Genomic DNA, 22,179 nt, shown 5'->3' with positions numbered 1-22,179 from the left:
TTTGACCGCCAGAATATTATATAATCAAGATGGTGTGGGGCCGGGGTGTTAAAACTTATGAACAGTCACTCACTGTACACTAGTATCACATTTAACATATATTTAGGGCCGAGGACGTTGCGATACATCGTTGTAGTATTACCGATGACACTAGGAGGGGTCCATTGCCGAGAGTACCCCTGAATCTCTTGGCGAACGCCGATCACGTCTCCACTTCAAATGGGCTTTCAGTCGACGTAGGAGGCTGGTGCTCAATAGTGTATATAGTAGTGGAATCAAAATCTTTTGCGTCCCTGGATCTCGCTGCCCGGTGGGCCGCTAGTTTAGTCTCGATACTCCTATTATGCTGTACGCCATGACTAATGTGGATTCGTGTGCGACTTGTTGGATCTCTGAGATCTGTGGGAAAAAAAAAACTCTTCCTGTGAAATGCTAAGAAAAGTCGCGTATTCGGAAACAGGGTAGCACTATGCTGATTGGCCACTGCATCTCGGGCTATATATTACCTCGCTTGTAGGATGGATTCATTTAGATTAACTTTAGATTTAGTTAGTTACTCCATAGGTTCATTTAATTTCATCTTTTCAGACCTACGACAAGGCTTGCCGATGGAATGAAAAAAGATGAACTAATTAACTCCAAGCCCTCATGGATAATGGATCTGTTAGGCGTATAAATATCTAAGTAACCTCTTTCTCTCTTCCACTCATCAGTACGTCCATTTGTCCTTTTTTCAGTCACTCTTTACACGATACCATAGTCGCTCTTTACAATGCAATTTACTTTCGCCCTTTTCACCGCAGCTGCGCTGCTGACCCCTGTCTATTCCAATGAAATCACCCCGATGAGCCGCCGCGAGACTGGCCTCAAGCTCGAATCATGCACTACCAGCCAACAGGCCATAGTCGAAGCCGCCATTCAACGCGCCGCCTCTCTCGCCAAGGCCGCCGCTGACGCCGCTATCAATGGCGACGCTAGCATCTTCGAAGAGTACTTCCGCACTACCGACACCGCATCCCGCCAGGAGGTCGCCGCCCGCTACGAGGCCATCGCCAACGAGGCCTCTAACCTCAGCAGCGGCAAGGTGACCTACAACTGCGGCAATGGCACAACACAGAGCGAGTGTGGCGGCAGCGGTCCCCTCGCCTACGCTGTCTCTGCCCAGAACAGGATCGTCAACTGCCCGGACTGGTATAAGATTGTACCCGTGATCGACAACTGCGGTGGCACTGATCAGGGCCTCGCCATGGTCCACGAGCTCTCGCATATAAACGACGTCTACAGCCCGCCCACCCAAGACTTCGCGTACAAGTACAACGACCTCGTCGAGCTTCCCAAGGAGCAAGCTGTCCTGAACGCCGACACCTACAACCTCTACGCTGGTGGTGAGTTTTGCTTTATTCCCCTGCCCCATCATGACATGCAACTCGCTAACTGACTGCATCATCCAGCCATCGATCTTGACTGCCAGATTGGTGAGAGCAAGGGCGTTGTACTCCCGGATTGGATGGTCACTGAGATCTTGAATAACAACAGTAATTAGATACCTATTTGTACACATCATTGTCTAATTCTGCTAGATAGATGCTATGGGAATTACATTTGCTGTCTCAAATTAGTTCGTTGTCATTAGGTTTTGCTAAATCTAGGGCTTTGTTGCTTTGTGGTGCGGAAAGGAGCAACGGCAAGCCAATTATATTCCTATCTTAGGTCCTCATTATCCTTTCTCCAGGAGTAGGTATGCAGGACCCCCGCTTGCGAAAGGCGCACGAGTAGACTTCGGCACAACCCAACCCAACCCAAAACCTATTGGGAACCCATTGGGGCCCCGATATAGTGTAAACCAGCCAAATAGGCTGCTAGCGTGTGACTGTATAATTTAAACATTTTATACCTCTAATATTGGGATTTCGTCTTCCCACCTTCCATCGTTCGAGAAATATATTTACCCAAAGGAATAAAATACAGGCAACAGACCTAGGTACGATAACTCTGCACTAAGTGACAAGTTAGCATATTCCAAGGTTCATAGATACTGACAAATAGATAGCTGACAAACCAAACGTCCATGATGGCGTCCCCAACCAACAAGCACCAATTAGTCAATACCGTGCTCCAAGATTTGGTGCCGTTGGTACAACAGAAGAAACGTCAGGCTTCTAGGCCAGGCTTCTAGGCAAGGCGTGCAATTGAGTGCGAATGGAAGTGGAGGTTGACAGCTTATACCGCCTTGTCAGAATGCCGCTTCGAAGAGAGCCAGTCTTACAACTCAACAGTAAGAACTATTGGGATCACCTGATCCTATTTGTCAGGACTGGCAGCTACAAATAGCTTCCTCTCCCTCTTCTTCTTATTTCCCCCTTCGGCAGTTAGTAGCTTCAATGCAGTCAGATTACCTACTCTCTCTTCTCCTCGTTTCTCATCAAGAACCTCAAGAGGAGCCACCCAAACAGCAGCCAGTTTGACCGCAAAATCGGGGCCCACAAAACAAATATCGAGGCGCTCGCTGGTAGGACAAGCCATTGGGGAATTGGTGGACGAGAATAACTGCTGCGATAGCTACGCCAAGCTGGATGGCAAGTTTGCCAACTGTGTCCGGGTGCCCGGAATGGCAGCCTGACCGGGTTGCCACTACTTCCAGTAGGGCTTCAGGTGCAGCTTCGCAGAGGACGCAAAGGAAGGCAGCAAATCGATCCTAAGGAAGCGAGGCCTCGAAGCCATGCTTGAAGAGATGAGCGACCTTTACGACCTCGAGTGAAAGAAGTTGAAGCAGGGATGAAGCTCTTGATGATATCATTACTGAAAAGCGTGGTCTGGTAAAGGCTATCGTGGAGGAAGCCGAAGGGGTTGGGTACATTTGAAAATCAATCCCTAGTAGGGACATTGCAATGAGCATATATGCACTTCAATCGGGTCTTAGAAGAACCATTTATACAGCTCAAATACTCGTATTCTGTTATCCTCACCTACACATAAAATGATACATACGACCATAGGGTGTGGAAAACAGGGCTTCCCGTCCGCTCAGCCGTACTTAAGCCACACGCCGGTGAGTTAGTAGTTGGGTGGGTGACCACCAGCGAATCCTCACTGTTGTATGTTTTTGTTTTTGTTACATTCAATCTATTTTGGTCTCGAAATTTGGTGGGGAGGGAGGTGTTGGAGGTTATAGTATAACAAGAATAGTCGGCGGCCTATGCGGCCTTTTGTCTTTTTGGTGGTCTTTTTAGATGTCTTTTAAGTGTATATAAAGGCGGCCAAAAAAAGCATACTCCGTGCAACATACTTTTCTATGTTGTATGTATAACTTTTGAAAATAGTCGGCTAGCTAATTTTGTCACTTCTGGTCCTTGACAGTGACGATGTATGACGTGTATTTAATATCAAGAATCCGACCTCGGAGATTAGTACATAGTCCGGCAACAACCGTAGAAAGTCTAACGCTTAAAACTTGGCGCCGATATCAAGATATTAATATAACATCGGTCTAATATATTTATCCCATCCTCCGGGCGAAAAACATTTAGCCGCAACCCTCATGGCATACCCGAGGAACGGCATAAAGTCCGTCAAAAACACCCGCGGTCCGCGCATAACCGACGACTGCACATGTGGATACTAGTATCCGTCGGTATTTGCTCAGGGCTACAGTAGTGACGCCTACCGAGTAATTTAGATTAGGTTTACGTTGAGAAGAACCCAAATGAAGAGTAACAAAAACAGCCATGAAGGCAGATAAATTGACCCAAAAGAATTGCAGTGTGCAAGACAGACAAGTTCAACGCCTAGGTTATCATAACGCATCTCCAAAAAGACCATACCTCGACTTTTGAAAGGTCGGAAGAGGATACATAAAAACATAAGAACCGACACGGAGAAAATAGATCAAAGTCGAAAAAACCCGGGCACACTGCCAGGTTTCCGTGCCATCCCAAATTTCGCTCGAAACAAACCAAAAACCAATAGAAAGAAAATGAAAACCGTTTGACGATAAATAAATAATCAAACCCGAGTTTCACGGCCACCTTGGCTGGAAACCTCGGGCAACGCCTTGCACGCATTTTGAACAGCATAACCCAAACAAAGAAAAAAAAAAGCATGTTGCAAGTAAACAATATCAAGAAATCAAAAACAAGAAGAAACACGAGGTCGCGCGCACTGGGTATAGGTGAAAATCAATCTTCGTGATCCCGTTTTCGGTTCCCGGTCTGGGCCAATACATGGGATGGCCAGACCAGGAAAGGAAATGATTGGATTTGGAGTTCAATTCGCCTCCCTTCGGTTACTCGGGGCATTTTTCGCAGACTTGGATATCCCATTTTTTGAGTCGCCGGCGATCATAGATAAAAGAGAGAGACAAAGAGATGATCGTACAGTACGTAACACGTAACGGACGAGATAAGTCGTAAAGAGTAATAATACAATGAAGCACGGCGATTGGTGCCATTGCTTCGATGGGCGCCGGCCGAAGAGGTGCAACAGAGATAATGGCTCTCTGGTGGGAACTCTAGCGGCTGAATGGGGACCAGACCGTGCTCAGCCAACCGGCGGGAATACCGATCTCAGAAGGCGCGAGCATGGACAGCTGACCCCATTCAGACCCATCTAGGAAGGCGAGGACATCGTCTCCGCCGAGACTCGTTGATAGTAAGTTTGAGTCTGGGAATTCGGTTGAGGTCAGAGGCGGGGAGGGGGCCAATTGGGTGACGGATCCCGGTGGGGGGAGCACAGGGATGGCGTGTGGGGCGGCTGCGTTGATGGGAGGGAGGGATTGAGAGTACGGCGGGGGAGGGGCCTGTGGGCGGGCCGGGAGCCAGGTGTTGATAGGATTCAGGCGGTTGCCTGTTGCCGTCAAATACTGGGAGGGGGGCTGTGTAGGTGCGGATAGAGAGGGGAAGCTGGGAGACGAAGTGGTGTACATCGGGCCGTCTGGGTGATGTTGCTGAAGAGATGGGAGAGAGTACGGGGATCCGGATGGCATTTGGCGGCTGTTGGGAAGTGGTAGGCTAGGACGGCGATCACCTTCGTGTCCAGGTAGCGACAGACCGGGGCTATTAACCGGAACCCATGACTCGCGACGGCCACCGGCACCGTCGAGCATCTGGTCACCGGGATCACCGGTTTCACTCCTGACGGCGTTGCTTCCAGCGTCACTCATGTTGGTGCGCTCGTACATAGACTCGCTGGCTGCGGGCACTGCGATACCGTCATCGTCCATCCCAGGCTCTGTCAACTGGTCCTCGATGCTTCCAAAGTCGAGGAAAAGCTTTTCGAGCAACTTGAATTCCTCAAGGCCACCACCAGCGCCGCCTTCGCGAAGGGGGCGAATCCCATTGAGGCCGTGGTCAGAGGCATCCGACATGCTATCCAGGCGATTCCGTGAAACCCGGCGGAAATCACGCTTGACTTTGGAGAAGTAGCTGTGAAGGCGGTTCAGGGTGCGGAACCAGCCCATCGCCATCTTCAAACGAGGCCGCATCTCCCGAATGATATCCAAGGCTTTGCGTGCTTGTGCTACACCGAGCTGGTGGCTATCATGGCTAGCAGGGGGCGGCTTAGTTCCCATCAATCCATCCGGATCCATGTGTGGGAAATGTGTTCCATAAACACCGACAAAAGCGGCATTGTAGACAGCAAATCCGACCAACGGGTTCTCAACAAGAGCACCGCGGGCTTGACAGGTGGCCACAAGGTCGATCATCTGACGCGCTGCCTTGAAGAGTTCACGAGCACTATCCCGCCAGAAACCGTCAGGTGGGCCATTGACCTTGTCGACAGCGAACAATGGCTCGTCCAGGGGACCAGAAGGCTCATTGCAGCGGATAGGTAGGAATGGGATATAGGCACGGTGGAGGACAATGACTGATAGGAAGTAGACAACATGCATCACGGTATATGAAGCCAGAGTGGTCTTGTACATGATATGTGTGTCGGTATTTCGCAAGGAATATTGCAGGTTGCGAGAAAGACTATCCTGGAACTCGTTCAACTGCAGACGGAGGGAGGCGAAGCGGGATTCAGGATGCCAGGGGGGATATTGCTCTGTGCGTCGACCGCCGGCGCAAGACCACTTGGCGATACTTCCCCAGATACGAATGATGCGAATAACTCGGCTGAGGACCGACTCCTCGGCTCCAACCTCCCATCGATCAACCTCCTCCTCGCTCGAGTCCTTGCGGCGAGAGATAGGTGACCAGGGCTTGTTATCTGGAGTTCCATTAGGTCCTGGAAGCTTTTCTTCGCCAAAGCCTCCTATACTTTGGCGGATGCTGGGGATTTGCATGCTTTGGGAACCAAAGCTCTGCGGGCGCCGAACAGTCGGTTCGTTAAGTCGGGCCGTTCGAACCCGCTCGCCGAAAGCAAAAGCATTGTCACTCGGAAGCTGAATTCCGAGTTCCTTAACTCGGACCATCCGAGGCCGGTACTTTCCACTGCTGAGGCATCGGTCGAGGATAAAACAGGCCCAAAATGTCCGGCGTTTGGTCTCTTGCGCAATGATATCATCGGAGGTCGGCTCCCTGAGCTCTACACGCCGGGGCAGACCAAAATGATCTGTCTCGGTTTTGAAGCCGGGGGATGAGCGCGAAGGATCTCGTGCCGGGAATTCATTCTCAAGTTCAAAGGGCAGACCCATGGCCTGTGCAAGCCGGATGGCCATACCCACGTAGACCCAGGCACTCTTACCTCGGCACATCCCCCACTCGTGCAAGGCTAACATCAATAGCGCCTGTACACGCGCAAGATCTGGTTGAGCGAGGCAAGCACCATCTAAGCCGGCCAGCCGGCTGCGTAGGGCTGCGGCATAGTATTCCGATGCGGCAAGTGGGTTCGAAGAATGACTAGGCGAGGCTGGTGAGTGAGCTGCGGCCAACGGAGGGTGAAAGCGAGCAGTCAGGGCCAGTACACCGAGCGGGATCAGTGACGAAGACGGGTCTGCCTTGTATATGGGATTCCGGGGATCTTGTCCATCGAAGGTCGCGGGAGGAGGAGCGGGAGACGAGAGCTGTCGAATCTGGCTGAGAAAGGTCGCGGGATGTAGGAAAGGTAGAAGAGTCGCAAAATGCGATTGGAAGAGATCGAAGACAGCCTCCCAAACTTTTGTTGTAAGTATCGAGGAATCAAGCGCATCCACACCAAGCTTGGAACCAGCCGATGAGCCGGACATGCCTACCACCTTGCGTGAACGATGTCGTTTCGGACCATCCCAGTCTCCATTTCGATCTTCACCTTCCGCCAGGGTAGCCAGATCTCGTTTGGCATTGCTCACTCCGATTGCCGGGGTTGGGTAGACACATTCGCGCCCGGATGATTCACACGCGCGGCAGGTTGTATCGATACCGGCATTGACGCACTTGATTTTACTGCGCCGGCATCGAGCGCAAGCGATACTGGACCGCATGATGTATTGGATAGACCCGAGGTCTGCAGATACCCGACAAGTCGATTTGTGCCAATCGCAATTCTCCCATTTACCGTCGGTATTAGGGTCAAACGTAAGTTATCTTTTGCGGGGGAAGAATCTCGGGGATTTAAGCCAAGGGAGGTTCTCTTTCTCAACGGTCAGCATTGCATATGCTTGGAACTAGTTTGGGGGGATACTTACTAGATATCCAAGGCTAGGTGAAAGGAAAAGGAAGTAAAGAGAACGAAAGAGGGAAAGGGCCAAGGGAGAAGAATAACGGAGTTGGCGGAGTGTGGGGGAAACTCAAAGAGTCGGGGCACCGGACCGGGAGAAACACAAGTCGGGAGGGAACGGGGAATGTTTCTCGACCGGGGAAATAGAGAGAGAAGGGAAATAAAAAAACGAAGTCAAAAACAGAAGAAGGGAAAAATGGGGAAAATAATAATAAAAAATAAAAAATAAAAAAAAGAAAATGGAGAAAATGGAGAAAAAAAGAAAATTATGAGAGCCGCTGAAATTGCGGAGGGCCCAAAGTATGCAAGGACGCGCTTTTTCGTGGAGGTGGAGCCCCCCAGTTTTCCTGCCGATTTAGTTCCGTATTGGACTTATACTTATACCACACTTATTATGTATAGAAATACAAAATATATAAAATATATATAAAAATATATAAAAATATAACTAGATACAAATACATATCTCAGGTTCCAATCCCTCATTTTTCTAATATACACCATGTATACCATCTCGGCACGGGAAATACTCTTGAGGCCTGAGCGGCCTACATAGAGAGCAGAGAACATACCCCAAATTCTGACCCTCTGATCTCATGATCGTCATTTCGCATCTCTACCCGACTCGGGCTCAGGTCACGGTCCGAAAATAAGAAAAGAAAAAAAGAAAAAAAGCAATATGGTCTGTCAAGTAGGACAGTGTCTTCACTACTGGACCAAATCCAGATTTAAAGTACACCAACTGGCTGGAATAACAATACCCGTCCACTCGCCGGCCGATTGTTTTCCGGCCACTTTCCGGAATTTCTCCTCCATATTGGGCCGTGAGGATGAAATCTGGGGGATCGGTGGATTTGGGACATCATACGTACACTGTCGTACACCCTAGTTCCATACCCGCCTAGAACTCTATGCCGACAAGGGTACAAAAGTACCCTTCACCTCTCTACCTAGGCTATTGACCAGATCTTCCCCGTGGCAGCTGATGTCCGATCGGCATTTGTCTGGGCGGGAATCCATACACCGTCTCTTCCCGCGTCGGGAACGCCAGAATAGGCAAGCGAGAAAAGAGTGCACAGAGGGGGGGGAACATTCTCGGAGAGTACAGCGAGAAATCCAGAATTGGGGAGTCATAAGAAAAAAAAGAACGGAAATCCGAACTCCACAGGATTGCCCAGAAATACCAGTGGACCGGACCATAAGGCTTTTTCTTCCCACATGGTATTTTCTTTTCTTTTTTTTCCCCTAAGAGGGGTATCTCGGCCCATTTGGATCCCTCGGGTATAGCCTCGTCCCCAGAACATGGATAACCTGCCCATCCACGCAGCCTATCAATCTGGGGGAGAAGGGGGTATAGCATCCAATCACCGATTTCCAGGACCAACCCTGGTCGGGGGCTCCCCGCAAAGAAAGCGAGATCTAGGATCTTCACAGGAGTTACATTGAAAAAGTTACCCTTCTGATTGGTGTCGGCTATGAACCTTCTCATCTACCACCCCCGTATTCGACGGACTCCGTGTGACGTTCCTACAATGGGGGCTGGTGGTTGTGTTTCCCCCGCTTGCCACCCGTCACAGGTGGAAGAGTCGGGAAAGGGATCAGGTCGCTCGGCAGAGGGTTGAATGAGTTGCCATCCCTTCGGAAGAACACGCATATTTCACGGGATGGGGAATTGGACTGACTCGACCCAGCCCTTACCTCCGTGCTTCTGCTGCCATCCGTATATTCTTATTTTCACAATTTGTATCCTTGTAGAAGTACAAACAGGCCGAGGCCGACTGCATGATCCAGAGGTGTTTTTTTTTTTTTTTTTTTTTTGGTTTCATCCCTTACGGAATCCATGGGAATCCAAACCTGGTGTAGTTCCGAGGTTATACACATGCTCAGGAATGTCACACATCGGAAAAGTTCATACACCGAGTTTTTCCTCCCGGTCACATTTCGGCCCCGTCCGATTCAGCGATTGGACCGCGGCCTCCGAGGCACAAGCGATTGGACCCCGGATAACCCCGCATTTACTTTATATTAGGTAAGAAGTTCGAGTTTATTTTTTGGGGGGGGGGGGGGGGGTTTATAAAGTATGGAGTAGTATTCGATCGAATATATATATTATCTAGTAAGCGAGACTAGAGTAGTATTTTATATTATATACCTAGGTAGTAACCTTAGAAGAGGGCACCAATGGTCATGTGCCCAATATTTCCCTTGCCACAGAGTGTAAATCTCCGACCTCTTTTATATTTTGTACCCCGGTGGATAATAGTGGGGAAGCTTAAAAAGGAAATTGAACAGTTTTCATGACACTTGATTAACATTGCATACCCCGTACTCATTGGTACTCTGTACGGAGCACTCCGTACTCTCTGTGCATACGGAGTACAGTCCTTTCACATTCTTGGCTTTTACCCCACATATGGAGTAACCTCTCAGGTGACAAAAATTAATAAAGGAAACTTCCTTGTCCATCTTTTTCTTCTCACCTTTCCAAACTTGATATTATCCGAGACATCCCGTGCCGCGCACCGGATTCCCGTTCGATTTTGTAAAAAAAAAAAAGCAAGAAAGAAATTAGTCCAATCCAATTCATAATACTAAGCCTCCAGCGCCATAGTGTCTTTAAATAATATTTCGTTCCCAAAAATCGACCTGACGGGATCAAATCTTCTTATTTTCCCCTGTCCCATCTCGGCGCGGAGCAGTTGCCGACAGCTAATTCGGCACGTGGTTCATACTAATTTGATGATATCACCACACACAAAACATGATATTTTAGTGTTGGATACTAGCCCAAATTTCTTAGTTTCTTAATTTTTTTTTCTTCCAAGCTAAATGCTTCCAGAAAAGGAATCCCAAACCCGGGGAGATCCCGGATTTTACGATTCCGTCCGGAGTCTCCGTAGTAAAAACGAAAAGGATTCGAAAAGAACAGGCCAGGAACCCAACCTCCCCACATCGGCTCGGTTAGAACATCGAACATCGGTGGGATACCGAGTCTCCCGAGTCCGGATTTGGATAGCCTACCGGTGCATGGGACTTTTTGCCCGGTAATTCCCCGATGGCTAAATGGCGGAGAACTGTGCCTTAATATACTGTGATAATTAGCATAATTGCGCCCTGCTTACTCGTGCGCATCTGCTGACTTCCCACGGTTTCTGAGTTTGTCGGGGATTCAATCCCGAGAGGCCAAGCCCCTACTCGGGGGTAACTTACCGGGTTAGTCAGATTTGCTTTTTAGCCTAATCTGAATCGATCTGGTCCGCATTTTTTAATATGGATTATTGTGGAATGATATTATGATATTATGGAACCACAAGTCAATTTTATCTATAAAGGGTCGGAGAAACGAAATAAAATGCGTCGAACATGAAATGCACCGCCGTAGTGGGTATATTATGAGCGATCATAATAAAATCCAAACCACCCAAAACAAACCAAAACCAAATAAACATGATATAGAGAAGAAGAATAACCAAAAAGAGTCCACAGGATGGTAAATTAGAAGATCGATATCGTATCGTCAACGAGGACCCAGCCCGATGACTATAATGAGTGTAAGGGTTTAAACGAAGAACCTAGAGACGCAATCAGTAAGGGATGTGGACACTTGTCAACCATCGGGAAGAACCACATACCAAGCTGCAAGAGCGATTATCAGATACATCATCATCAACAAGACACCCTCGAGCCAGTGAGACTTTCCGTCGCCGATGAGGTAGTTTACCTATGAAACAACAGTCAGTATAAATGAGATCCCCTCCTCGCCCTAAACAAAATCCACTTACCAAAAGAACAGACATGAATAGCACAACCACCTGGAATCCATCGAAGTTGAGAGTCTGTCGTAGTCGCAGTCAGTACTAGCGTCTAATTCAAATTGCGTTTTTATAGGGCTCATCCATACCATGCCGTCCTCACCAATAATCCACCCAAGAACAACAATCAGCGGCAACACAAGCAGCGCAATCTGCATGCTAGATCCGACAGCAACACCAATCGCAAGATCCATCTTATCCTTGCATGCCACTGTCACCGCCGTAGCGTGCTCAGCCGCATTACCAACGATAGGCAGAAGGATCAACCCAACAAACGTCTCGCGAATGTCACCGGTAGCGGTCAAAGCATCGATGGATTCAACCTGCATAGAAAAATGAGCATGTTGCAACACACAAAAAGAAGACCTAGAACAGATCGGAGAGAAAACTACAAATACATACCATGAACTCAGCACACACAGCAACAAACGCAGTCGAGATAATCAGCGTAAGAATGGCAGTCATAACAGACAGCTGCGGCTCTTCAGTTTCCTCCTCGACTTCCTCCATCTGCATGTGGTCGGGACTCTGCCCGACCAATGGCGCGGCGGTCATTTTACCGATCTGGGCAATACCCCGACTGGCATCGCCTTCGCCAATCTTCGCGTGTCGCCGTTCGACCTTCTCACTGGGTCGGTTGTAAATCTCGGCGTGCGACTTCAGCTGGAAGAAGAGGTAGCAGCCGTACACGATTAGAAGCAGGACACTGGTGCCTGTGGTGTGGTGTGAGTAAGAAAATAGGCAACGCGATAGACACAGACAGGATAGAACGTACCTCGCGACAGAGCAGCTGTTCCGTCTACTTTCTCAACTATAATTAATATTCTTGTTAGCTGTCGTGTCGAGGGTCCTGGGATGGAGTCATAACTGACTGTCAGACCACTTGTGGTAGGCAGTGGGGATGATCAAACTGCTAACAGCTAATGCGAGCATACTCGCGGCTGTCTGGGCAACTGTTACGTTGAAATTTTGCTCTATGCGAGGGATACCGCCGAGGAAAAAGCACATGCCCATCACCAGGAGCAGGTTGGACAAAATACTTCCGATTAGTGAGGTCTGCACGATGAGGGTCTTGCCCTGGACCAGTGCGATGATTGCGACGATCAGTTCGACGGCGTTACTATATGGGTTAGAAATGTTGCTATGGAAGGGGATAACGGGAGTGTGAAGCATACCCGAATGAGGCATTCAGCAGACCACCGATTGTTTCACTCGTGCTAGAATATATATAAGTATAGGTCAAAGAAAATCAGATACATTGCAGCATACCGAATGGCAATCTCTTCAGTTGCGAAACTGAGCATGGCAGCAAGGGGACTAGTAGATGCCCGTTAGTCATAACATCCTCGACAATTGCCGACGGTATGAATCGCTTACATGATAGCAATGAAGTTAACCACGAAGACCGCAATCGGATTGGCTCCAACGGCATAAAGCGCAACTGCACAAAAATAGAATTAGCACATGCACTTTCCATATATGAACAGCCAACAAGAAGAGCAAAACATACTTCCAACAGGCGCAGCAATCAAAAGCACATTGATCCACGAGTTCAAGATAGTAGCCCTTAACTGCGATGCAAAAGTGAAGCTCTTATTACTCGAAAGCGACTTCTTATCCTCCCACTCATCATCATCATGACGATGCTTAAACTTGCCCAAAATACCACCCTTCCGCTGACGCGCCTGCGCTTGCGCCGATCCAACAGTGTCGGAGTCAACCCCGCGCACCGATGAGACATTGATTGGATCCTGGCTAGCCATGGATGGTTCAGGCGGAGACTTGTGTGTTTCATGCTCGCCGCCGGCGAACTCCGGCGGGAATGTGTTCGAGTACTCTGGGACGGTGATGCCGTCGTTCATTTCCTGTCGACGTTGCTGGTCTGCTGGGAGGTCGTCCAAGGTTTGGGCGTGGGATAGTCCATCCTCGAGCTGCATGGAGTTCGATCGAGTGGGCCTGTTTTGCATGCGCTTTTGGAATGGGTTGAAGGAGGGGCCGTACCATGCTGATGTGCGGGCCGCGTGGCGAATTTTATCTAGTTGTATTCTTAGTATGGCTGGCCAGTTGAGAGGTTGAGGATTCATAGATGTTGGACTTACGCATGACGGTGGTGGATTGATATGAGTTTCTGTGGATAAATAGGGTTGTGAGTAAGCGTGGTCTTGCGGGATGTATTTAAATATCAAATGAAAGGGCAAAGCCACAGCGATTGGGTGAAACCAGAGCAGTAGTGAGCCTTGGAGGTTATATTTGGCTCAAAATAACACGCGCCACAGAGCGTGGCTTGGATCTGCGACGCCTAGGACGGATGCCTATCGAGACGAGCTGAGGGAACACGTACTTACTAACAAGTTCGAGATGTGGGTAGCTCAGCTGGTTCACAGGCTGAGGCGATTACGGCAGTTTAAGCGCTAGATGTGGATTTGCCTCAAAATACAGCCACAGCAGAATGATGAATGGCGGATCCGTGATGTTCAAAGGGGATCCAAAAATGGAACGCGCACAGGGGAACGGTGAGAACCACGCGCAAAGCAAGGGGTAGGCTGGAAGTCAACAAAGACTTAACGAGTGACAATTATGAAACGACGGTGAAGAAGAGAGCAAAAGGAGTGACTCGAAAATGAAGGGATAGAAATTGCCTGGTAACAATTTCCTGGGTGTTTTCAGGAAACAAACTTCGAGAAGACTTGAAAAACACAGCCACACTGATGGTGCGTACCTAGGTAATGGTATAGTGTGTATAGTGGAGTAAATACTATATAAGCTTGGCGTCTAGAGAAAAAGAAAAAAAAAACAAAGCTCGGGTCGCGAGACTTGTTGGTATAAGGTGTAGTTGGTAGTTGGCAAAGAACCGTTCAGAATAAGTATTTGTTTCAAGCCCAATTTTATAAATCCTTGCGCAGACTGCGTCAGATATCGTGAAATCGTGAATGTTGATGCGCTGGATCCATGAAACTCCAGCGCCACTCAAAACCTTGGAACCGAAAGCTTCGTCAGTGGAAGCTTTGTTCTCTATGCTTGGGTGACTTGGCATAAACTTGTTTCTTTGAGATCGGCCATTCTGCAGTCTTCAAATAGCATGGTCACACCGCATCTGTTGAATTCCTTCGGGCATTCCTGCAGATGTTGACATACGATGTAGCGGTGCAATCGTGGCACGGAGACCAGGCCACAAATATGGGTCTTCCGTTTATTGGGAGCAAATTTCATCCAACGCAAATTGTGTAGGGGGTTTTGACCCGCTCTTGGCAGTGTTTGGATCAATCAAATCTCGAATATCGATTTCCACAACACGCTTTAAACGCCACAACCCCCTATTCCTTTTTGTCACGGTGTTGCTTCCCCAAGCCAGATGCATGATGAAACAATCACGTGTTGATTTTCAAGGTGTCGGTTGTTGGTTGGTGCCCGTGGAAGCGCTGGGCAGCGCCAGGCCTCCCGTGGTCACCTAAGCAGGTGCCCTCGGCCCTGGGGAGCCCTTAGGGTGTTATGGGAGGGGACACGCTCCCCCCAACAAGGGATTGTAATCCTATCGTAAGACATCCCGAGGTCAATATTGACACTTGTTATAGGCTGACTCTTCGTGATGAGATCATGATCAATGATCAAATAGGCCTCGGGCAGATAGTGTGGGCTTCAGTGGCTTGCACTCGCTCTTTGACCCTACCAAAGTAAATGGCCGTCATCATTCCCGAGGAGATATATATCCATGAACACTCGGTTCACTCAGCTGCACTGCCGACGTAGTTGGTTGTCATCTTCCCAGTTCTGTTGCGTTGGTGCCTGTGCCATAAGGTCTGCGGTCGGGTAGTTGCTGAAGCGAAGTGTAGAACGAGGCAGAGTGAGGAGGCAGAGTAAAAAGAAAGTCAAAAGCCTCAAGAGTGACCAATGTGTTAAGAATTTCACCAAAAAGGAAAAGAAAAGTTCAGCCCTATGGATTTGGGGGAATGTTAAAGAGCCCCGAAAATAGTTGTTGCCTACCTCGCGCTAGCCGCTTCGAGTCATCCTGAGCTCTCCACTTGGGCAGGGCTAAACAGGGCTGGAGGGCTTTGTGTCTATGAACTTCATTTGAAATCTCTCTGGTTCAGATTGTTCGCATTATCTTTGAAATAGAGGATAAATCTCACTTCTTGAATCTTTGCTTATTGGAACTTGTGGAGAGCCCCCCCATACCTGCCAGCTAGTAATATGCGTGGATGAAAGCGCTTAGGCTTATGCTCACAGACTACCTAGACACCTAGTTACCTAGGTAAGTATGTCTCCATCTTTCCGTATTGCCCATCCCTAATTGAATTAGGCTGCGAAACTACGACGCCCCAAGCTTTGGCTGATGACGCGGGGTGAAAGGGGGCTTTTTTCTCCTGGAATCGAGCATTGCAAGAAAATTTTCGCAGCCAAATGGATGGAATCTGCTCCTAGGATGATATGATGTTGCGAATCTCGGAGGTCTTATACACTAACCAGTTTTGGTCATTGATTAGCCCGTAGCTCTTGCTCCCCGTCTGATAGCACGAACGAGCATCGTTTACAAGACACTTATCAAATGCCTATCTACCATCTCCAACGGTGTGGGTGCGAGCATCACACACAATAATATGCCCAGGCATACTGGTTTGATCCCACTTCCGGCTATAACGGCACCGAGTCGAATAAACCTATTCTGGACTTTGGGCATGACGTATATTTTGCTGCGCTCGATCGGTCCATTACAAGGGCGTAGATCACAGTATCAATCAATGTACGGGATAGAGGCCCTGTACAAAGTACGTGCTGTATATATGTATTTAACGGCCATGTTCAATGTGTACCCTGGTTTAAACGGGAAAGGGAGATCAGTCTCTATTGGACCGTCGAGAAAAAAGTAAGCATCTACCCTGTACCATGTAAAAAAAGAGTTTTGTCTCAGCCCCAATGGCCAGAAAATATCTCATACAACATCCTGATAATGGAGCAAAGAATCCACCCGGACTCCATACCAAGCGGGTTATTCAGTCGCCACAAAGCTTGGTAGAGCAAAATATGTACGATGAAGCCCCGAATGGGAAGGGACTGACTTTCTCGTACCCCGTATACAGATGCTCAAACCGGACCCGCTTTTGACGTGATCTATGATATTCAGGGGTGCAGCTACCCCTGAGCTGCACTGCCTGGTCCTGGCCTCGAATGGGATGGTCTGCGTTTGGCTCTATGCTGTCCTCCGTAGGTTGTCTTTTTTTTCTTTCTTCTTTTTTAGAAAAATACCCGGGTTATGCAATTATCCCTACATAGTTTACAACATAGAGAAGAGGGCTATGATAGCCTAACGGGTGGAAATATCGGTGCCTACGGAGTACTCTGCCGTCTGATCGTCCCTGTAAATTTGAGGATGTGATGGATATCGATAGTTTTTGTCCTGGGTGAAGATGAGATGAATAGAAAGTTACTGGATTGTACAATATACGTAACATACTTCGTACAATGGCTAATCATAGCATTGAGGGATCCAAGAATACCTAAGGTTATATATTCAATGTTGAACAGTTGTCCGCACCCTCTAAGCCTTTTCCCGCCTTTTTTTACGGCCTACATATGCATATTGAAAAGGGAAAGAAGATATCTAAGAAAAATTCATATAAAAAAAAAAAACTAACTACGGATAAGATATAATAATAAGGCCGCACAACAGCCGGCTATTTTTGTCACAAATCATAGATACCACTCGTAAAGTGAGACATTGGGCCAAAATGTCCCAGAAGTAGTGCCTACTCGGAGCACAAACTCTTTAGGGCGAATATTTTGATACCGATCCTACCATGAGGCCTGTATTTCTGTTTTAACTGACACAATTGACAAGCCTTAGCCAAGGATGCCCAGAATTCATACCGAACGACGTCATAGCATTGATCGCCCTTGGCAACGAACAAGCTTTCATGTTGAATATCTTGTCCATTATACAACATTGTATGTTGTTACACCTTGCGAGCCGTGTTTGAAGGAGCAACAAGATACATACGGAGTCGATTAATACCAAAAAATGAATGTGAGATTCCATACCCTCCAGTCAGGGTTCACCAGGGTCCTTAGTGCAGCATCGGCCGTCCACGGGTTTACTAGCGCATACGCTTGTTTCAGGGGCAGTGGCAAATAAGCAAAGGATGTAACGGAAAAGGCTTGAAAGAAGGGAATAGTGGAGGAGAGTGGAGGGAGAGTGGAGGATTAGTGGAGGACCAGCGCAGGGACAGTGGGGAGATGTGGGAGAGAGGTGGAGTATCAGGGCCAATGGCTGGGGGAATATCAACTTCTTCCACTTTGTTTCTCTTTATATTGCCAATCATATCTTTCATTTGATTTACTGAAAACAAATATAGAATAATAATATAATATGATGATATGCAACCCGGTATACCCACATGAATGCGCGTACACAACCCCTTGGGTCCTCCACTTCCCCCTTCTAGGGTCTCTTTTCTTCTCCCTTTCCTACCACCTAACGTACATTTTTCTCTTTCTTTTTCTTATTTACATTCGCTATCCTTACAGACGGTGTGTACCCGTCAGACATTCTTTAGGATTTCATTTTCCTTGCACAATGAAGGCCTCTATCATCGCTGGTCTCTCCCTTCTGGGAGCGGCCATGGCTGCCGATGTCCCCTCTATTGAGATTAAGGGCAAGAAGTTCTTCTACTCCAACAACGGCACCGAATTTTTCATCCGTGGTGTTGCCTACCAGCCCAACTTCACTGGTCGCAACGGTGCTTCCGGCACCGACTCATACACCGACCCGCTGGCCATCGACAGCTGCAAGCGCGATATTCCCTACCTGACCCAACTGCGCACTAACGTTGTACGTACCTACGCCGTCGACCCCAGCAAGGACCACGATGAGTGTATGACCGCCCTCGCCAATGCCGGTATCTACCTCATCACCGATCTGTCCTCGCCCGGCGAATCCATCGTATCCGACGACCCTACCTGGAACTCGGATCTCTTCACTCGCTACTCCCAGGTCGTCGATGCCTTCGCCAAGTACCCCAACGTCATCGGCTTCTTCGCCGGAAACGAAGTCGCCAACAAGGTCAACAACACCAACTCCATGGCATACGTCAAGGCCGCCGTCCGCGACATGAAGTCCTACATCAAGCAGAAGAAGTACCGCACCTCCCTCGCCGTCGGTTATGCCACCGATGACGATGCCACCGTCCGCGAAGCCGTCTCCAACTACCTGATCTGCGACGAAGCCGCCGACTCCATCGACTTCTTCGGCTACAACATCTACGAGTGGTGCGGCGACTCCTCCTTCAAGGAGTCCGGCTACGAAGAGCGTACCAAGGAATTCGCAGACTACCCCGTCCCCGCCTTCTTCTCCGAGTACGGCTGCAACGAAGTCCGTCCCCGCAAGTTCACCGACGTCCCCGTCCTGTACAGCGACAAGATGACCGACGTCTGGTCCGGCGGTATCGTCTACATGTACTACGAAGAAGCCAACAAATACGGTCTCGTCTCCGCCTCCGGCGACAACGTCAAAACCCTTCCTGACTTCAGCAACCTCTCCAAGCAAATGGCCTCGGCCACCCCGACCGGCGTGCAATCTGACAAGTACAGCGTCTCCACCACTGTCGGCCGTAGCTGTCCCACCATCGGCTCGGACTGGAACGCCGCTAGCAAGCTGCCTCCTTCGCCCAACGCTGACCTCTGCGAGTGCATGTACAACTCCCTCGAGTGTGCCCCCAACTCCGATATCACCGACAAGCAGGTCGGAACTACCTTCAGCTATCTCGGTGGCGAGGCCGGTGTCATGAACGGAGTCGCGTCCAATGGTACTTCCGGTACCTACGGTGCTTACTCCATGTGCTCGGCTAAGCAGCGTCTGGCCTGGGCTATGAACGTCTACTACCAGAAGAACAAGGGCAAGGCTGGTAGCGAGGCTTGTGGCTTCAATGGTGTCGCTAAGACCAAGAAGTCTACCTCTGCCTCTGGCTCCTGTGCTACTCAGATGAGTGCTGCTGGCTCGGCTGGTACTGGTGCCGTCAGTGGTGGTCTTGCTGCTAGCACTGGTGCTGCTGCTTCTGGCTCTGCCTCTGCTGGTGGTGCTACCTCCTCTGGTATTGCTGCTGGTACTGTCCCCCAGGCTGTGCACATTGGTGTCTGGCAGGCCGGTGCTTATGCCGTCGCTGCTGTTGCCTCTGGTGCCTTCATGATCATGCTGTAAATTGGTTGATTTATTTGCATATTCATGATTTAGACTTGGTTTTTTTGGTTGTTTTTTTTTTGGACTTTCTTACATAGCCCCCTCCAAATTGGAATTGTGGGATTTGCTTTTTTTTTCTGTAACATTGTTTATACATACTCTTTATTTAAACTGCTAGCGGGTGTTCTATTATCCCGGATACTACTTCAAAATCCACTGATGAAATATTTCAAACAAATCTTCCTTTTCTAGCTTTGTATTGGTAACTACTACATAGTTGTTGGTATGAATTGGCCACTTTATATATGAATTCTATTAAAATACAAAGCGATAACTATCAACTACTTGATTGGCTATGGATTTCGTGTTGTCATTGAGCCATGTTGATAGCTCAGAGAATAAGACGATTGGCTTGAACATGTCCAGGTGACGTCCTCCAATTTTCCTGGGTCTCACTTTGCTTTTTTTTTTTTTTTTTGAAGCGCTCGAGCATCTCTCTTTTCCATGTAAAATTGAGCACGCTCATCGAGAGAAGGTGATCCCCGGGACCACAAGGTGTCTACTCCACATACCAACGATTGGAAAGTTGCTCCCGAAGTATATCGAACCTTATGTCAATGTAATTATTAAGATTCACGGTGGTCTATCTAAACATCATAGACCTCCATGGCTATATTCCCCCCCCCACGAAAATTGTAGCTCAAATAAACACACCCAAAAAAAAACAACTCATCCCAACCAAATCTGACAGGCCTCTCCAAAGAGTGAGATCCATTCCAATATACAAGTACATACATATAGTGAGGTAAATTTTATCTACCAGCTATCTTTATGCCGTATTTTCTCCTAGGTATATCCACTCCTCAGGACGCATGTAAAGAAAATGTAAAACAACGCTCACAAGACGCAACATGTAACTTTTTCGCCAAAATCAACAGCGATTAGTTGGCGTCCTCAGGGAAGTACTCCTTGAGGGTTTCGAGGACACCCTTTTCAGAGATGTCTTTCATGGCCTTCTCCATCTCATCGGTGAAGCGCTTGTATCCGCGCAAGTCGTCACCGAAGAGACTCTTGATTTGGAGCAGCCCGTGGGGGCCCGTGTCATCCCCAGCTGCAGCCAGGAGCTCATCAAGCATGGGGTCAACGACCGTGAATTTCGCGCCGTGGTCATCAACACCTCGGATATATATGAACCAAGAGGCCGCGACGAAACACAGGCGGCGGAAGGGGTAATCACGTTTCTCTTCCTTGCTCGCCATGATCGCCTCGGCAATCGATGGCATGATGAACTGTGGGATCTTGCCGGAGGCATTGAGGCAGACGCGAGGCAGCTGGTCCATGATTGTGGAGTTGGAGAAGCGCTTCATGAGCGTTTTGCAATAGTCGTCGATGTTGACGCCGGGAATATCGGGCAAGTGCGGCTTCACCTCCTCCTGCATCATCTCCCACACCAACTTGCGCAGCTGTGGGTTGTTCATGACTTCGTGGACGTATTTGAAGCCTGCCAGTTGACCCGGGTATCCGATGGCCGAGTGGCTGCCATTAAGCAGACGGAGCTTGTGCTTCTCGAACTGCTCTACATCGTGGACGTTCTTGACAACCTGGACACCAACCTTCTCGAAGTCTGGACGGCCGTTGGAGAACTGGTCCTCGATAACCCATTGCATGAAGGGCTCTGTGACGACGGGCCATGCGTCCTGAATTCCAAAGTCCGTTGCTAGTGTATCTTTGTCATTCTGTGATGTCTGAGGGGTGATGCGGTCGACCATGGCGTTGGGGAAGGCGCCTTTCTCGGCAATCCAATCCGCGATCTTGGGGTTGTGCAAGCGCGCGAATGACACTAGCATGTTGCGTGTGATGGAGCCATTCTTCTGCATGTTATCGCACGACATGACGGTGAAGGGGTCGCGTTGTTCATCGTAGCGTTTTGCCAGGGCAGCGTAGAGGAAGCCGAAGGTTGTGGACGGGGCGTTCACGTTTTTGAGGTCGGCCTCGATATCGGGGTGGTCACTTATCAGCTCGTGTGTGTTTTCGTTGTAGTAGTAACCGCTCTCGGTGATGGTGAGCGACACAATACGGGTGTCAGGGTGAGCCATCTTGTCGATGACGGCTTTGCGGTTGTCCGGAGCAAAGAGGTAGGAATTAATGCATCCAACAACGTGGGCAAAGCTTCCTTTGTCAGAGCGTTCCATGACGGTGTAGAGGTTGTCCTGCTCTCTCAGGACATCACGCATGCTAGCATCGAAGGGTTGCAAGCCAACGCCGCAGATTGCGTAGTCAGTCTCGTCATGCTTCTCCATCAATTGGTCGACGTAGACGGCCAGGTGAGCTCTGTGGAAGCCGCCGACACCGACGTGGACGATTCCCTCCTTAACTGGGACATTGCGAGTGCGATTGACCTCACGGTGGATTGGGATTTGGATCTTTCCTTTGCCTAGCTTCCCAATGGCTGCCAGGTTCTTGGTGCTGAGCTTTAGGGCTGCCATTGTGATCAGAGGAATTGGAAAAAAAGGAGTGAGCTTGAAAAAAAGATGAAAGGTTTGCGGCTAAATCGACCAGCATGCG

The 22,179-nt window shown here is 48.9% G+C and overlaps 6 protein-coding genes across 6 annotated transcripts; 3 read left to right on the top strand and 3 right to left on the bottom strand.

Annotated features, from left to right (window-relative positions):
- Positions 1-772: 772 nt before the first annotated feature.
- N7455_011794 (M35 family metalloendopeptidase) lies at positions 773-1,543 on the top strand (the record flags this gene model as incomplete). The annotated part of the gene is made up of 2 exons (XM_040959509.2): positions 773-1,385; positions 1,452-1,543. 2 exons carry the CDS (start codon positions 773-775, stop codon positions 1,541-1,543), a joined length of 705 nt encoding a protein of 234 aa, XP_040810048.2.
- A 503-nt stretch (positions 1,544-2,046) lies between these two features.
- Positions 2,047-2,861, top strand: N7455_011793 (uncharacterized protein; the record flags this gene model as incomplete). The annotated part of the gene is given in 4 exon segments (XM_065606759.1): positions 2,047-2,150; positions 2,500-2,599; positions 2,645-2,754; positions 2,774-2,861. Coding segments are annotated over 4 exon segments (402 nt in total), but the record flags the coding sequence as incomplete, so codon positions are not given.
- A 1,646-nt stretch (positions 2,862-4,507) lies between these two features.
- On the bottom strand, positions 4,508-7,399 carry N7455_011792 (putative C6 transcription factor; the record flags this gene model as incomplete). Its single annotated transcript, XM_040953951.2, has 1 exon — positions 4,508-7,399. The coding sequence occupies one exon, from the start codon at positions 7,397-7,399 to the stop codon at positions 4,508-4,510; it is 2,892 nt and encodes a 963-aa protein (XP_040815735.1).
- Positions 7,400-11,115: 3,716 nt separating this feature from the next.
- Positions 11,116-13,613, bottom strand: N7455_011791 (hydrogen/calcium exchanger domain-containing protein). The gene is made up of 12 exons (XM_040953811.2): positions 13,547-13,613; positions 12,958-13,482; positions 12,825-12,888; positions 12,717-12,764; positions 12,623-12,664; positions 12,320-12,567; positions 12,223-12,258; positions 11,850-12,160; positions 11,537-11,770; positions 11,418-11,471; positions 11,268-11,356; positions 11,116-11,207 (listed from the first exon to the last, which is right to left on the bottom strand). The coding sequence occupies exons 1-12, from the start codon at positions 13,548-13,550 to the stop codon at positions 11,195-11,197; spliced, it is 1,668 nt and encodes a 555-aa protein (XP_040815593.2). The 5' UTR covers positions 13,551-13,613; the 3' UTR covers positions 11,116-11,194.
- Positions 13,614-18,015: 4,402 nt separating this feature from the next.
- N7455_011790 (glycoside hydrolase family 72 protein) lies at positions 18,016-19,635 on the top strand (the record flags this gene model as incomplete). The annotated part of the gene is made up of 1 exon (XM_040953768.2): positions 18,016-19,635. One exon carries the CDS (start codon positions 18,016-18,018, stop codon positions 19,633-19,635), a length of 1,620 nt encoding a protein of 539 aa, XP_040815821.1.
- Positions 19,636-20,555: 920 nt separating this feature from the next.
- On the bottom strand, positions 20,556-22,100 carry N7455_011789 (mannitol dehydrogenase family protein; the record flags this gene model as incomplete). Its single annotated transcript, XM_040953929.2, has 1 exon — positions 20,556-22,100. One exon carries the CDS (start codon positions 22,098-22,100, stop codon positions 20,556-20,558), a length of 1,545 nt encoding a protein of 514 aa, XP_040815752.1.
- Positions 22,101-22,179: the final 79 nt, after the last annotated feature.

The sequence above is a fragment of the Penicillium solitum genome (assembly GCF_028829755.1).
Source record: "Penicillium solitum strain IBT 25940 chromosome Unknown utg000009l_segment0_segment0, whole genome shotgun sequence".
NCBI lineage: Eukaryota > Fungi > Ascomycota > Eurotiomycetes > Eurotiales > Aspergillaceae > Penicillium > Penicillium solitum.
The sequence above is the reverse complement of the archived record's forward strand: the minus strand, read 5'-3'. Positions and strand labels throughout refer to the sequence as shown.

What these genes read in the sequence shown, in the direction of transcription:
- N7455_011791 (XM_040953811.2), bottom strand. An exon ending in CTACCACAAGTGGTCTGACA is followed by an intron (nt 12,259 to 12,319) that starts GTCAGTTATGAC and finishes TATTAATTATAG; the next exon opens with TTGAGAAAGTAGACGGAACA. An exon ending in TATTCATGTCTGTTCTTTTG is followed by an intron (nt 11,357 to 11,417) that starts GTAAGTGGATTT and finishes GTTGTTTCATAG; the next exon opens with GTAAACTACCTCATCGGCGA.